Raw genomic sequence first — 17,924 nt, forward strand, 5'->3', positions numbered from 1 at the left:
AATGACGGTGGAGATGCTTTGTAATGGCGGTGATAGTTGTGATGACGGAGCTGGTTGATGTTGCATTGACTGGCGTGACGGTGGCGGTTGGTAGTGGTGGTGGCTAAAGAATTTGTGGTGGTTTACGGTGGTGTTGATGGTAGTTGGCAGCGGTGTTAGTTATGATGGTACATGTGGTTGGTAGTAAGATTGGTCGCAATGATGGTAGTGGCTGATAGTTGTGGTGGTAGCGACAATGACGGTGGACGTGGATATAATTATAATGATGGAAGTGGTAGGTGTGGTAGCGACTGACAGTAGTGATTGTCAGCGGTGGTGGTTAGCGACGATGATGGTGGGTGACAGTGGAGATGGTGACGGTTTGTGATGGCAGAGATGTGGTTAGTGGTGGTGGGTGGTAGGGAAGTGGGAGGGGGTAGCAGCGTAGGGGTGGAGAGTGGGTGGGTATTGGGGTGGGGGGTGGGGAGGAAGTTGGGAGGGTAAGGGCAGTTGTGATGGCAGAGATGGCTAGTGATGGTGTGGTGGGGTTGGGGCGGAGGAGCGGGGGAGGGGGGGAGTGGTTCATACTGGACAGTGATAGTGGTGGTTTTGATAGCGGAGGTGGTTAGTAGTGGTGGGGTGAAGAGTGGAAAGGAGGTAGGGGTGGGTGGGGGCAGAGTTGAAGGGGTGTGTGGGGTTAGGAAGGTGGGATGGTGTGGAGCTGGTGGTTGTTGACAGAGTAGAGGTAAATTATTCATACAAAAATACATCTTAACATATTAAGATTTTGTTCAAGATTTTTTCAGACTAAATAAATGCTTAGATCTTAATTTAAATAAATGCACTTAATGAAATGATTTAGCCTTCCATTAAGTGGAAAAAAAAAAAGGAGGATTAAGGGACCAATTCTACTTATAACCTATTCGAATTGAGATAATTTTATCAAAACCAATAAAATTGATTCTCTAGCCATTTTTAATATAATATTATAAATCATCCCTGCATTTTTTTTTCATTTGCTTTGTCACTGAATGATGAAGCAAAAATGACGAAAAACAGTTCCTTATGTTTTTGTAGGTTCGAAATAGCTCCTCATGTTTTGGTAGGTTCGAAATAGTCCCTTAAAATATACTTCTGAACTATTTTGATCCTTCAGATTTATCTAGAGTGAACAATTTTGGTTTCATCAATTTAGTTTGTTAGATTTGAGTAGAACTATAAGAAAAAATTTAACCAAAAAGTATCATCAAATTCTAGTAATTACAACACAAAAGCTGCATTAGACACCAAAAATAGCATAACCTCGGCCTAAAAAAGTGTACCAAACTCAAGAAATAGACTAAAAATGCAAAAATTACGCCTCCTAAGTATTATTTCTGGCTAAACTTTTTCTTTCTCAAATTCTGTCAAATCTAACTGATAAAGTTTGTTAAATATTTAACAGAAATAAAAAAAATTAATTTTGACAAACTTAAAGGACCAAAACTGCTCAGAAATATATTTAAGGAAATGCTTTAAATCTATACAAATATAAGGAGCCATTTTTCTTTTCTTGAGTAACGAACATTGGATCAAATTCTTGTTCTTCCTTGCTAATTCAATTTTCTTGAGAAAGTATTTTTTTCCTATTGTCCATCGACAAAAAATATATATGAAATTCACACAGTATACATAGTTAAATTGAATATCTAATGTACGCTGATAAAGAGATCAAATCTATCTATAAATTTGTATAATCCTGAAAATAAGGAGTGATGTAATACCCCGCTATGATTAAGGATTTTGTTTATATTCGTTCTCATACTTTTCTCCCTAATTCTTTTCATTTAATTCATTCACTTTAAAAAGTCAAAGACGCAACATAAAAGAAATAATTATTCCTTAAAACTCCTATTAAAAGGATGGATCCATACGTCTCTATCATAATAATTCATTTATTTATATGATGAAATAATTGCTTCTACTAAACTCCTATTAAATAAACAAAAATCCTATGTCACTTCTTCCATAATTCCATGGCCTTGTGTGTCAGTAAAGTTGGCTCGATGAAAGCTCTAAATGAGAAAAGTATTGACAACTGATAAATATATAAAAATGCTACTACTGTGGATCTCTTTTTTAATTAATTGACTTTCTCTTTGCGTTTTTTTGCTAGGTTTTGCAGTTTTTTCTTCAATTTTCTCCATGTGTGGCTTGTTAGTTTATTTGTCTATTTTAATTCTGAAAGATATCTTTTGCATATGAACGTAATTTAAGACAGTTATCTCTTATTTTGAATGCTATTTTTATGCATGCGTAGTTTGAGAAAATAAGCTTACATAATTTAATTTCTACAGGACATGAAGCTTTTCCATTAATGAAATAGAAGCATAATTTTTTGGGACAATTGCACTATTGCTACTGACTTGCGGATAGTAAAATTTTAATACAGTCGTATTTAATGTCACGTCATAAACTATAATGCCGTATTAGCGTCGTATTACTTCTACTTCACCAAGAGTCCGGAACCTAAATGACCCAAAAAATAAAGAGTAAAATAATTAAAGAACTTGACAAATTTTTTTGTGTGTGACAAAAAGTACCTTTAACGTACAAATTTTGTGCTTAAAAGAGTCAACTGGACGGATACCGTTATGATCCAGTTAACTACTTTAACGCACAAAAATTGTGCACACTTAGTCCATTTCTTCATTTTCTCCATTTCACGCTTACTCCACACTTTGGCAAAAATTTAGTCATGTCTCAAGAGTCCAAAACCTCAATGTTTTCTATAGAACCCGACGTTTGTTTGTGCGGAGAATACTATAGGTTCAAGACAGCCTAAAATCCCAAGTCGCCTTTTTTTGGGTTGTAAACTGTCCGAAGTAAGTTTTTTGCCATTTTTATAGAGCATAATTTTGCTTAAGTAGTTATTCACATATAATTAGGTTTAACTGCATTATTTTTTAGTTAATGCATAATTTTGTTTTGAGTATGTAGAGGTCTTTATTTTGTACAATCAGTTTAGGATGTTACACAAGTTAGTAAAAGGTTAATAATAAAGATTAAGATAATATCCATCATTAAGAAATACATGTGCAAAAAATATAATTATAATATTTATTTAAATTATACAACTTAAATTACATATACATAATCGTGAATGAGTCCCAAATGACTTTTTCTTCATATTAGCCCTCGGCCTAAGGCCCATAGCACCCCCACCTCCCTCGGCGCCATCATCCCTATCCATCCTCCTCTTAATAGCAGGATGCTCTAAGCCATAATCATCCGCCACATCACGTCCCTTTTCCTTCTTTGGTCTCTTGATGATAACGTGCTTCTTGCAGGAATTTGGGAATGGTACGCTCGGAGCAAATTTGGCCGGATCAGTGGCATTCTGAAGATAAAAATGTACATAACCCATATTGAGCGAAGCATGTCTGAATATTTCATTAAAAAACAACAGATATGAAGGACAAAAATTAAAGACTAGTACATTTGAAGGGAAATCCGTGCAAAATCTTCCTCCACTGCAGATGCCGAACACTGGGGAGAAAACCAAAAAAACAAATGGGACCCTTTGCATTATTTATTTATTTAAACGAAAAATTAAGATAACTCAGGCGCTACTAACTTAATGGCTTTCTTTTTACTCATTCTGTCTCAAAAAGATTATCTTAGTTACTATCTAGACAGGCAAAAGAATATTTTTTTTAACCATAATATTTTCAACTACTTTCTAAATATTTTGAATGTTAAATAGTAGGAGTAGTACTTTTATGTTGTTTCTAACTATTTAAATTTTATTTCAAAAATAATGAAATATTTTATGTCTGAACTCACACTGAAAATTAGTTAGTTTGATCCTCGTAATTCGAATCTAAGACAACCAGTTTTGGAACGTAGAGACTCAAATTATTTATCGTGGTTACTAAAAATAGTTATCTCAAATTATTTGGTGTTTTAGAAATTCAAGGCACAATGAATTCAAGACACAATTAATTATTTTTTCTCTATTTTACTTTTAGTAGAAATTTATCATTAATGAAAATAATAAATATTTAACAGAGAGAAATTATAACTTATTTATTATTTTTTCTCTATTTTATTATCATTAATGAAAATAATAAATATTTAATAGAGAGAAATTATAATTTATACATAAATAAGTGTAAGTTAATAAAAAAATCCTTCATAGTTAATATTTCTGCGTGTATTTTGAGGAAATTAGTTAAAAGGAGTCTTTCTCACGAGTATTGTTTTCGTGGGACTTATTAGCCTTTCATTTCTGAAAAACAGGCACACCAAGTGGAGCGAAAGGACGTAGTTGGTTTTCGTGTCCCATTCTCACACATCACATATAGCTTGGTCCACTCTTGCAACTCAATTGAGATTGGCCGTTAGATTCTCTTCTTTTACCTGAGCTCAGCTGGAGTATTCTTCCTGACATCCCCATTTATTCTTGAAGCAGGGCTGGAATCTAAGGTAGATTTCATAAATTCTAACTATGAATTGATTGCTTGATTAGCTTTTTTAATTTGTTTGTTTTGGAGTTCTAGGTGTTTTTTTGTGGGATTGTCCAATTGGTATCTGTAAATTATTGTGATTCATGTCACGGCGGAGCCAGTGTCTTGGTTACGACTTACGAGTTGGGCACTACCTAGTAACTTTGAATTAAACTTTGTATTTATAAATATGTACAAATTATTAACTAAAACTCAGTAACTTAAAATAACTATATGCCTGAACAGGAGCGGCTCAACAAATCTATATTCAGAGGTAATGTAAAGATCTGAATGAGTTATTCCTATTACATTGTTTTGTTTTTCTTTTCCAACACTAATATCAATCATATTTTCGAAGAATTTCTTTTTTATACTCGTTCCCTCCCAACATACTTGTCATATTTCATTTCTAAAGAGTCAAGTCGTATACATTTTGATCTAACATTTTTAAGATGTAGGAAAAATTGCAACTTACAATACTTTTCTTATAGTTTTTAAATATCTAACTTTTAATATATTGAATTAATCAAATCTAATTTAGCTTCGAATATTAATCAAATTGACTCCTGAGAAGTGAAAGATACCAATTATTTTAAGATGGAGGGAGTAAATATTTCATAGTTTCTACACTATACTTTTTAATAATTTTTTGTTAAAAAAATAATATATAAACATAATATAATTAGAAAATGGGGCCCAAAGCAATGGCCTTAGAGGCCTTATCCTCTGGCCGGCCCTGTGCCCGAACCCATAAACTTCAAATCTTGGCTCTGGCTCTTGAATCACTCATTCGTGTGAACTCTTTATGCCTTGGAAGCTCTACTTGTCATTTTTTCTCCAATTCCTTCACATAGTTTGATAATTCTTGTATTTAGTTGGTGTGTCTATGTGTGTGTTTTGGGGTGGGGGTGAGGGGTGGGGTGGGGTGGTGTTAATGGGTTGCGGTTCCCCCCCTCCAATGAATCTATCCCTTTTAGTTACGCGCTTTGCGTATCTATTGATGTTTACCTTTTGTTTAGGTATTCTTATGTTTGGGTCAGAGTAATTGTTTTCAGAGAAGATTGCTGCTTAAAGTCTGTCCATTTTGAGTTTGCTCTCTATTGACTATGGATTTTGCTCTATTTTATGGTAGTTGTTTAAGTGAAAGGTGGCTTTAGGTAGCGGGTCGATGCATATGGAATTGGTAGGATGAGATGAAACCAAGGCTTAATCTTGATTATGTATTTGAATAGAGTTAATGGTTAAAAACACATTTGAAGATTAATTGTATAAAGGTTCGGTTAAAGTATTAATTTGTCGCGAAAGATTGTCTCGGTAATGCGGACACGATTACCAATTCTGTATGTTAGGTTTCTTGATTCTAAGTACCTGATAGTAGTTGCTGCAATACCGTGATACAGTAATGGTTTGAGTTCTCATGGCATTTATGGGAGAAGGTTATTTTACAGTGGGCCCTTACGTTACGTTCCAAACAATTTCAGTAGTTGTTTTATACTCTATTTGTTATAAGCATTTCTTGATTCTAAGTACCTGATAGTAGTTGCTGCAATACCATGATACAATAATGGTTTGATTTGTTCTCATGGCATCTATGGGAGAAGGTTATTTTATAGTGGGCCCTTACGTTACGTTCCAAACAAATCCAATAGTTGTTTTATACTCTATTTGCTTAAGCGAAATATAGGTTTTGGATTTAAATAGTTTTATGGTGTGAAAATTTCAATTCCTGAGTGCATTTCTGAAGTCCCATATGGCCATATCCTTACATGTTCCTATCTTTGTTCTTTTTATGGGCTGTGAATAATTTCGGCGTTTCTTTTAGGTCTTGGAACGTTCTCTAAATCCACTCATTCAACCTGTGCTTTATGGTGCAGGGATGCTAGGAAAATCATTTGTTACTCCTCTGCTGACCTTTAACTCTGCGTCATGCTTCTCCGCTCCGGGTGTGAGTACAACATCTACCTCAAATTTTTCGTCTTTTGTATATTTGTAGAAGCCATTGAATGGTTTGATTCATTTCAAACGGTGGCATTTAATCTCAAGATCCCTGAGTTTAGGTCCTCTACTTTTTGTTATAATGCTTGTATACAGGGGTTTTCATTATTAATAAAATTATTTACCTTATCAAAAAGGCTCCGAAGTTATGGTTGGGGCAACTAGATCCAAATTACTATGTTAATCTCTTCATGTTCTATTTTATTTCTTTTATTACTCCGTCCTATTTTATATGATCGTACTTGATGGATACAAAGTATGCGATGTGAATTTGACTTATTTAAGATATTAGTAGCAAGGGGTCTCTTCGGGAAGATATGATAACAAAAGTATTTCATATTAGTAATGGGAGAATATATTACAATATTGGTTGCAAATTAGATAGAGTAAACATCACATCAAAGGTAATAATTAAATAAATTTAACATCTTGAAAGTTGTGTAGAATAATTGTATTAATGGAACACATAAGGGTGGTCTACAATAAAGTGGGTGAAAATCACGAGAGAGTAAGGTTCAAATTTCACGAGAGATTAAAAGACTAGGTGATTTTTTCTCATCGGCCTAAGTTTTGGTGGGTGGATGAAATGGAGGCTCGCCTCTGGGGTGCTTTGCGATAAGAAGGTGTCGCCTAGGCTGAAAGGTAAGTTCTACAAAGTGGTCGTTAGACCAGCTTTATTTTATGGGGCAAAATGTTGGCCTGTCAAGAACGTTCGCGTCCAGAAGATAAAGATAGCGGAGATGCGAATGCTCAGATGGATGTGTGGTCATACTAGGAAGGATATGATTAGGAATGAAGATATACGGGACAAGGTCGAGGTGGCGTCCGTGGCGGACAAGATGAGAGAAGCGAGATTGAGATGGTTCGGGCATGTGAAGAGGAGGCATGAGGATGCACCAGTTAGGAGGTGCGAGAGAGTGTTGAGTTTTGTCGCGCTGAGTGTGTGAGTGATTGGGGTTTTTTTTGTGGGTGGGGGGGTGGGGGGGCTAGCCTTTCCATCTCTTCTTCTTCTTCTTCTCTTTCTTAGTAGTATTATTTTTAATTTGGTACCGCGTAGATCATTATGCTTACATGTGTATTACTGTGTTACTTTTGTGTTTAATATCTTTTACTGTCTTATTTCTCTTACATTTCTGCATTCGACTACGTTCTTTTTAGCCGAGGGTCTATCGGAAATAACCTCTCTACCCTATAAAGGTAGAGGTAAGGTCTGCGTACATCTTACCGTCCCTAGACCCTTCTATGTGGGACTACACTGGGTATGTTGTTGTTGGCCTAAGTTTTGGTGGGCAGAGTTACCCGTACTTGTACTGTGAGTTAGCTGGTATCAAATGTAATAGTCGAGTTGCGCCCAATCGTTCCAACACCACTGCTGCAAGAGAAAGTATTGATGGAATGGAGTCATATAATTTGAAATAGACAAAACTGAAGGAGTGTCATACATATTGGAACAGGGAGAGTTTTTTTTTTCTTTCTTTTCATTTTTTAATTAATTAATTAATTAATTAATTTATTTTATCTTTGTTATCTCTGGTAGTTGTGATTTACAAAGTCTGTGAACTTGTGATATTACAAAATCTTCAGCTAGTCTATGATGGTGGAACACCTATATCATCTATGAAATGAAATCTAGGGAAGGAAAGATCATTTCTCTGACATGCCTTTTGGTTTGAGAGGGGCCGAATAGAGCAGAATATATACACAGTGGCGGATCCAGGATTTTCATCCAGGGTGTTCGGAAAAAAGAAGAAGCTAAATATACACTGTAATTTTTTGCCGAGAGTGTTCAAAAGTTAATATATGCATATAAATACAGAAAATTTACCCTATATATACACTATAATTTTTTGCCGAGGGTGTTCGGGTGAACACCCTCACTTCAACATGAATCCGCCCCTGTATATACACACACACACACATTAACCTACCCCAACTAATTTGTGAATGAGCTTAGTTGATTGATGGATCAATTGATGCTTTTAGATTTGAACCTTCGAAAGACTGCATGCTGTTAAGTTGAAAAAATTTGTTGGCCTTGCATTTTGAAACCAGTTTATCAGACGTGAAGATTCTGTCTAAGCAAGATCTATAGACGGATAGCGAAGGTTAATTTAATACTTGTGCCGTTGATGATTTTTGAGGAATGGTTATTTGAGGATTCATATTTCCGAACCAACTAGTTTGCAATCGAGGAATATTTGTAATGATAAATAGTTCAGTTTTTACGTGGAGTTAATTGTTCAGTCTTGTATTACCCTAATATAAAACATAGCTCATACTTTATTTTCTTACTCAACAGTGTGATTCTGGCTCAGCAGCAGCAAACAGTCTAGTATGGTACGCAAATTGCTCGACTAGCATTACATCTAATGTCACTAGGGGATCTTGGTCGTCCAATTATCCATCCAAGAAATGGACATTGCATTCAACAGCTACGGACAATATAGCATTAACCGAAGAAGAGAAGAAAACATGGAACAATAGCAGACAAGCTCTTTCTGCATTAAAATTTAACCCAGAGGAAGAAGACAAAATATTAGGAAAAGCATTTGGCCACATACATTCGCCTTACTGGTATGAAGAACGGAAGAAAGAGGTTCCACGACTAGAAGTTGTGAATGAGATATTGGATTATTTAAGGAGTTTAAGCCTTACTGATGATGATCTCACTAAACTTCTCAAGAAATTCCCAGAAGTTCTTGGATGTAGCCTTGAAGATGAAATGAAAAACAATGTCGAAATTTTGGCAAAGCAATGGGGAATTGAAGGTAAAACTCTGAGAAAGTTGCTTCTTCGAAATCCAAAAGTTTTAGGCTACAACGTTGATTGCAAAGGTGATTGCGTGGCTAAATGCACTCGCTGTTGGGCTCGGTTCTAACTGCTTTCCTGTTTAATTCTCTTCCTTTTCTTTATGTATAATATTTATCACGATATCATTCTTCAACTGTTGTATCTAATCATAGATGATAATGAGAATCGAGTGGTGATTTAATGTGCAGTAATGGTCCTTCACTTCTTAATACTGTTCTAAGCAATTTTTAGTTTTTCATAGTGGAGGAGCTATTTCCCTTCTTTTTGTAGATATACAAAACAACAAACAAAGGAGAATGAAAAGAAAAGTAGAGTAGAGAAAGGCATAGGTAAAATGAAGGAAAAGGAGAAGGGTGACAGGTTCACTTTCTCTTCCTTACTTCATTCGTAGATATTCAGTTATTTCGCTGTTATCCAACTTCAGTTAAGTTTCTTGGATTATCTTCTTTACTAAGTATAATAATTACTGGCTTTAAACTAAATTAAGATTATGGCTAGAGTGAATAGGTCTAGAGTCACCCTTTTAAAGTTTAAACTACACAGTTTGACCATAAAACAATCAGAACCATCAATATTTAAGTCGAAAATGAGCGAGCCAGGATTTGAAGTTTTACTATTCTAGTCTTTTTAAGTTAATGGATTCTAAATCAATAATTTTTAAATATTCAATAGATTTCTTAAGACGAATGCAAGGTTCGGAGTAAAGCTACAACCGTAAACTATACTCCAGCTCTGCCCCTATGTCCAAGCAGAGGTGGAGCCAGGATTTGAAGCTTATGAATTCATAATTCTAGTCCTTTTAAGTTATTAGTCTAAATGAATAATTTCTTAAGAGAAATACCCGTAAACTATACTCTAGCGCCACCCTTGAGTCCAAACCATAGGCACAGAAGGAAAGGGCAAATTGTGCAGGAGCAGAACAGGTTAGCAGAGGGAATGAGGGGGGAATCATCAAGGTTTAGCTGCAAGCACCAATAATGAATATCCCATCCAGGATTTGTGTTGTTAACATTAACACTGAAACTTTAATGTCCGACTGCCTTATGCACAAACCAAATCAGATCCCAACCACCTAAAAGAACAAAACATTCTGCACGCCAATACTAATGGATACAAGAAACACAGATAAAGGATAGAAATTTGGAACATAAAATATATTCATACTGATGATTCAAAACAGAGAACATTAATACAACAAAACTGTTAAGCAATTACATCCATAGGAGAAATTGAAAAGCAAAACTAATAATGTTAGTATTGAATGATATTGCTACTAGCCATATTCGTGTTCCTTCTCATCATTGACATTTGTTTATGCAGTAAAAGTCATCCTACTACCTTCTAGCTGCCTCACTTTGTTGAGCAGCTCTTGTATGGTAACGGAAGCATCCTTTAATTTGCTCCTCAAACTCTCTTCTTCCTTATCCCGCTTTCGGCTTTCTTCTATAAGCATGTGAGCTAGAGTCTTACTCTTGGATCTTTATGCTGCCAATGGCGCAAAACCTGTTGTAAACTATTCTTAGTATTATTGTTCTCTTCTCTCAAGTCATTGGACACAGTATCTTCCATCTTCACAACTGAATTTCCTGAAGTTTGAGCCGATTGCCAATTTGTTGTACACACTTGCTGAGTTTGATTGCTTGCTTGTACTGAAGAATGAACTGGTACTGTATTCTGTGTTCATCCAGCTGATTCCAAATTAGATTTGTCAACATGACAGGTTGTGGGGCCGACGTTGGAGTTAAACGGGGAACAAGATTTTCTTTTAGGCGCAGAAAAAAATCTTGCTGGAGTTTCCTGGAGTTTAATCAGTTTGCCTGTTTAATGTACGCACTTGCCGAGTTTGATCCCCATACATGGTTCGACGTCTTGCTTGTATTGAAAAATGATCTGGGGGTGGCACTTTCCAGGACCCTACGTAAACGTGGGATGCTTCCTGCACCGAGCTGTCCTTCATTGAAGAATGAATGAGTCCCGTCTTACATTCTACTCCGGAGTTTGTAGGGCCTACGTTGGACCTAAACAAGGAACATGAGTTGATTTTAAGCACAGAACAAGCGTTTGGTTTTTTCTCATCAGGAGAGGCAATACTGTTCTTTACATTGCGACGTTTAGCATAACCAATGAAATGGCAGTTTGAAGACCAATACTTCTTCTGCATAACTTGTAAGCGTGCCTCGAGACTAGCAAGGACAATTGTTCGCTCAAAACCCTGTTTATCATGAGCTGGATAAACAAAATTAGCTTCCAAGGCGCCTATCACACCACGACCATCGCTCCCAGCAGCATTCCACACTCTCCAGAAAGGTTTAATAAGCCTATTCTTGTACAATGTGATGTTTTGCATCTTTCACAAAACCAATACTTACTGCAGCTACTGATGTTACATAACCAACCGATTATGGTTTGTATGTAATATCCTCGGATAACATCATGTCATTTACCAAATTATGATGTTCAACATCTTTCCCCCTCAAAATTATTCGAAATCCAAGAGCAAGCCTTAGATACAAAATCGAAGCGTAACTCCTTAAAGAATGTTGATAAGTTAGAAAATGCATCGAGTTAGGATATTCTTTCGCTATTTGAATCTTCTTTTCATCTCGACTAACACCCTTGATTTGAATGTCTTGTGGATCCATGTCAAAGTCAAGATCTGTGGCTCCTCCTTTGTCACGACCCAGCCCCGTGGGCCGCGACTGGTGCCCTATTTGGACACCCAAACAGACTTACGTACCCGATCGACATATCAGAGGTCTATTCAAACTTAACATACATCATTTTAATCAAATACTGAAAACAAATATCATCTTAAGCGGTCGCCCGTACAGAAACATCATATCCAAATCCGATAGATTGGCGGAATACACATCGCCAGATATATACACATATACAGACCAATGGGCCGTTTTGGCCATAATAGCAAACGGGGCCGCATTAAGACGCAGATCATAATCACAAACGAACAAGCATGACCCATGACCCACATAGATGACTACAAGCCTCTACAAAACATAACAGAACATATGACGGGACAGGGCCTCGCCGTACCCAAATAGTCATATATACAGAGTGTGTATAACAGAAGATATGTACCAAAAATATGAGCTCCGAATCAAAATGAGTAATCCAAGTGGCAGAGTATGTATCTTATACTGGAGGATCACCAAAACGAACGTCTGCACCTGCGGGCATGAAACACATCCCCCCGAGGAAAGGGGGTCAGTACGAAATATGTACTGAGTATGCGAAGCATGAAATACAGACATCCGAATCATAACCGAAGTGAAGAGTACAGAATATGGATACAGAATGGGTATATCAAAATCTGTACAGAAAGTATATGTATATATATCATGCAAATAAAAATCATGCATAAGGCTCAGGAACGTGGTCGCCACTCCGACGCTGGCGCCACAACACATCATACTCCAGAATGTTTCAAATCTCCGTACAATCTCCGAACATATCGTATCATCATATCACATCACAATATCAGAACATGTCATATATCATATCACATCATAACGCCGTATATAAGCGAAACCCGACCCTATGGCGAGGCCTCGGGAACCGTAACACATCATACTCCCGAATATAACATAGTGCGCACGATCACAAAACCGGCTCGGGATCCGGCGAACGAAATCATAGTAGTAGTCACGAGCGGAGTAGTGCGGAAACCATATGCATATACATTTTTAAATGAATTCCAAGACTCGACGGATAAATACATATACATACTGATCAGAAGGCTCAAGGTAGGCATCGAGTTCATCAGAATTAGTATACAAAAGTTACGAACTTTCAAATTACAAAACTTTCGAAAAATACATCATAGGTCATTTTCTGAAATTTTAGTATCATTCATATTACGGAACTTTCAAATAACATTATAGGGTACTTCAAACGGAGCCTTAGAATCATATGCACATATCCAAAATATACATATCCAAACTTAGGCCATATCAAATATTTTTCAAACCATATCCGGAAACGTATCGACTAATACTTCAAACATCATAAGTATGTGACAAGTCATATGGAATAGTTTATGGAAATCAAAGACATAGGCCATCCTAGTGGCTCTAGGAGTAGAATATTTCTTTAGAGCATACATATATATCATTCGTTTATTTCATAAAGGTCATGCCAAAAAGGAAGAACGGTAAGCTTTACATACCTCGATCGCTCACTACCAAATCTCGATCACTCGCCAAACAAATCCCGACTCAAGTCTCGGGCTCTCCAATATCTACAATAATATTATCAATTTCCAAAAATTAGCTACAAGTACTTAGAATTTTAAATTCTAATTAGTATTTGTCTACCGAAATTTCGGCAGCACCTCCCCTGTAAATTTAACATCCTCGAGAATTAAACTCGGCCAAATTCATCAACAACCATACCAACAATACCAACAACCAAACCAATAACATCAAAAACCAATTTAAAATGCATTCCAACACTAGTAACCTTCCTTTCAACGTAATTCATCGACATTCAATTCAACTACGAATCTTTTCAACCAATATCGACACTTACACATTCATTACCAATTCAAGACCATTCAAGTGCAATTCAAAAACATTTCATATCATTTTACAAAATATACAACAATTCCACCAAAAACCATAATTCACCCGAACCCTTCAACCTTCGACATAACATTCTCAACACATTTTCCACCTTCCATTTTCATCAACAACAACAACAATTTGCATCTTACAACTCCATTCCCACAATTACATAAATTATAATAACATCACATACTTTCCGACAACAACTTAACAACAAATGGTTCATGCCAACTAGAACCATAAATCTTCCATTCACACCACAAGGTCACAACAACATAATTTAACATACTAAACAAATTCAATTCATCCCTCTTCACAAAAAGGGCACCACACGGCCACACCCCCCCCCCCCCCCCACACACACGGCTCACACACCACACACAACATCTCCATATTTTTCATTAAATTCTACTCACTATAACAATATAAATTTTCCATAAGAAAAGAGTAGAATTCTTACATTTTCCAATTTTTCCACTTGATAAAAAAATACTCTCTTGCCTCCAAATTTGTATCACATTGAAGAGGATCTCCAACTTAATAGGAATTCGAGAAGAAACAAATTTTTGGATCAAAGACCAAGGCTTCAAGATTTTTTTTTCTTTCTCTTTCTCTATTCGGCCGAAGGCCCTTTCTCTCACTTGCTCTCTTTTTTTTTTTTTTTTTGATCTTGAAACTTCTACTATGTTCAAGAATAATGGTCCCCTATCCTTTATAATACATGGGTTTTAATTATTTTGGGCTTGGGCCATTGTGGTTGGCCGGCCACCCCACTACTTATGGGCCTCTTTGTTCTTTTTTTTTTGAGCCCAATTGGTTATGGTCCATATTTTATAATCCACGAAATTAATTTCCGAAATTTCAATTTTTGCCCTTAGCCTTCCTCGCTATTTCTACATCAACATTTCATGGACAACACACATATATTAAATAAAGATCAAACTATGGCCTTATTTCTTACAAGTCAAATTTATTTCGAATTTTCCGAACATGCGAAAATGCGGGATATAACATCCTTCATCCTCCCAAAAATTCTAAATGCCTTGATCGCCTTACAATAATTCAAACTGCTGGAAGAGATCCTCTTCGCTCTCATAACGAGACCATTGTACTATGGTCTCCGCATTCCTTTTCCAATCGTCTGCTGAAGATAGAACCAAAATCTCCCAAGTTTCTCCCCTCTTCACAAAATCGATTATAGGAACAAAAATATCTTCTTTCCTCGTGCTCCTTCAAAACGTATACGACGACATCCAGCGCTTTGTGTTAACATGATCGTTGCTCTGTATCTTCCTCGTGAAAGCACAATCACATTGGCTCCTAGTCTCATACTACTTGTTTTGATTCTGTTTCCATATTGACCAAACAGTGTTTGCTAATTTGCTTTTGGCCGAGTATCCAAGGGACATGCACTTGCGCATTCTACGAGGAGTCATTCTGCCACAATTGTCTTCAACTAACAACATTTGCTCCCTTTATCTTTCTTATTGTCCAACACGTCTATGCTGACATACGTAGTGCCATCGCAAACTTTGTCCATCGCATTATCCGGAAGCTCAGCAAAAACACCTAAAGCCAATTTTTGACTAGTGGTATTAAGTACTACTCCTTTCGTCCCATTTTATATGAGGGTGTTTTACTGGAGCACGGAGTTTAAGAAATAAAGGAAGACTTTTGAGACTTGTTATCTAAAATAAACCATATAAATTTGTGTGGCTAGAAATCATTTCATTATTAAGGGTAAAAAGGTAAATTTAAAGTTGATTGTTACTATATATAGAAATGCGTCGTGCTTTTTGGGACTGACTGAAAAGGAAAGAGAGTCACATAAATTGAGAATGAGGGAGTATCATTTCTGGTAAAATATTTATTTTCTAAACCTTCCCAATCTTAAGCAGATGTAACGACCCGTTCGGTCGTTTTAGGCATTCTACTCTTTTCCTTCAAAGATAACATTTCCTGTAGTCCGACTTCCTATATTCAGGACTTGCGGGGATGGGTGGCGCGGTGTTTGAGACCATCGGGCGAGTCGTGGTCGGTTTTGAGGATTTTTAGAGCCTTCTAAGTTGAATAAGTGGAAAGAGTTGACTAATAATTGACTTTTGGATAATTGCGTCCGGGATCGAATTCTGATAGTTTTGTTAGGTCCGAAATGAGATGTTTTGAACTATTGAACTCTTGGTTTGGGTTCCGAGGTGTCCGTTTGTGTTTTAGGTCTATAGTTGGATGTTGGTTTTGGTTTGGTTGGGGTCGACTTGAGTCAAAGCCGGGTCAAGGTGATCTCTTTTGAGAAATCCGAGTGCGCGGACGTGTTCGTGGCGTGTTTTATAATAGATGTGCAATTTGGGTCTGTGCTCGGGAAGTCCTAATGAGTTTCAGGTGTTGGATTGGAAGGATTGGGACTTAGCTTTTTATTCCAAGTTTCTGGTGCATCGCACCTGCGGGCATGGGTGCGCATGTGTGAAGTTGCACCTGCAGGTGTCCCTTCACACCTGCGATCTAGCAGGTTCTAAGTGAAGCTCGCACCTGGGGGTATTTTTCCGCAGGTGATGTCTCGCACCTGCGAGGTTCGCTGAACCAGTGTATAAAATCCCATTTCAAGTCTTATCTTCTCATTCACATAATTTGAATTCCACATTTCGGTTTTGGGAGAGTTGAGAGGGGAATTCCAAGTTCTTCATGAGGGTAAGTTTCTAAGCCTAATCTTAGTTATTATCAATGAATCCTTAATTTATTTTAAGCCCAATCTTAGTTATTATCAATGAATCCTTACTTATTTTACCTTTCCTTTCATGATTAAGGGTGGGAAAACTTAGGGTTTGAACCCACTTCTAAGAGTGTATGATTTATGGGTGATTAGATATTTTGACTTAGGCATTTGAACCTTTGTCATGGATTTAGACTTATTAAGCATTGTGTAAACTAGTTCTAGCACAAATTTACCAATTCAATCCGTTAGATGATTTGACTTAAGGTTTAGCACATTTTGGGATTTGGATAAATAATGAAATTGAAGGCTTATTTGTGGTTAGAAGTATGGCATTATGGGTGTTCATAGATTCGTGTTCTAACGTAGGATACTTATTTAATAGACTTTGATCGTTCAGAGGCTCTTCGCAAAGGAAAGGCTTTGGCTTGATTGTTCGTGGCTCCCGCTCGGCCTTCGATGTAGGTTACAACTTACTCTTGTTAGACTCCGATTAGATAAGCGTATGTAATGGTAGATATTGACGGGGAAAGCATGATAGACCTTCAAGCTTGGTTGCAGTGATAAATCCACTGGTTTGGTATGAATGCTATTCTTTGGGCTTGCCGCCATGTTGTTACAATCTTATGATTGTTGATTGATTCCTGCTAGTTACCTGATATCTCACATACTACGTAAAAAGGAATGAATTATGTATCGATGATTTGAGTTGTGTTCGACATTCATGATATGCATTTTTTGGTTCTGTGATCTGTGATATTGTTTAATTGATCTCTACGCATTGGCATACCATCCATTTTCCTGCATGATTTGTTACAAAGATGAGAAAGTGATTGATAGCCTCTGAGGTCTTTGCCGGAGAGCGATATATGTTGATGGCAGGTCTTTGCCGGAAAGAGTGTGTTATGGATAGTTTTTTATATGGAATTTTTACTGGTTGTAGCTTCTTTTAAGACCTAATTATTAATAATAACTACCCTTTTATTTAATTATAATTAGTAGCTAATTCACTTTTCTAAATTACAATTGATGGCTATATCAAAAAACATACTCAAATACATATATCTTTCTCTATTCCCACAACCTTGACCCCCACCACCTGAGACAGCCGCAAGTTTGCCAAAAAAGAATGTGAACTAAATCCGTTAGTATAAGCCCAACCGTAACCCAATCTGAGATCCTAACCAAATTACAAACTACACACAACTCATCTTACAATTTACTTCCTTTGGTTTATTATCTAGATATAGGAGTACCAATTTTTTTTATTTATTGCTTTTATTCGGATGGATTGTTAGCACAGTTCTTGCTGGTGCCTTTGTTGGTTCATTTACTGGGGGAGCTCTGGCTGTTAAATTTGGTCGG

General features: G+C 36.7%; 1 protein-coding gene and 1 pseudogene across 2 annotated transcripts; one reads left to right on the plus strand and one right to left on the minus strand.

The window, feature by feature from the left end:
• The first annotated feature begins 4,227 nt into the window (after positions 1-4,227).
• Positions 4,228-9,459, plus strand: LOC132627130 (uncharacterized). 2 transcript variants are annotated; one of them, XM_060342287.1, is made up of 3 exons: positions 4,228-4,446; positions 6,289-6,411; positions 8,761-9,459. In XM_060342287.1, the coding sequence occupies exons 2-3, from the start codon at positions 6,343-6,345 to the stop codon at positions 9,337-9,339; spliced, it is 648 nt and encodes a 215-aa protein (XP_060198270.1). In that variant the 5' UTR covers positions 4,228-4,446; positions 6,289-6,342; the 3' UTR covers positions 9,340-9,459. The 2 variants fall into 2 exon arrangements, with proteins under 2 accessions (XP_060198270.1, XP_060198269.1); XM_060342286.1 differs by having other exon boundaries at positions 4,230-4,446; positions 6,341-6,411.
• A 952-nt stretch (positions 9,460-10,411) lies between these two features.
• Positions 10,412-14,553, minus strand: LOC132627131 (protein MICRORCHIDIA 7-like; annotated as a pseudogene).
• Positions 14,554-17,924: the final 3,371 nt, after the last annotated feature.

This window comes from Lycium barbarum, chromosome 2 (assembly GCF_019175385.1).
Source record: "Lycium barbarum isolate Lr01 chromosome 2, ASM1917538v2, whole genome shotgun sequence".
Classification (NCBI taxonomy): Eukaryota; Viridiplantae; Streptophyta; class Magnoliopsida; order Solanales; family Solanaceae; genus Lycium; species Lycium barbarum.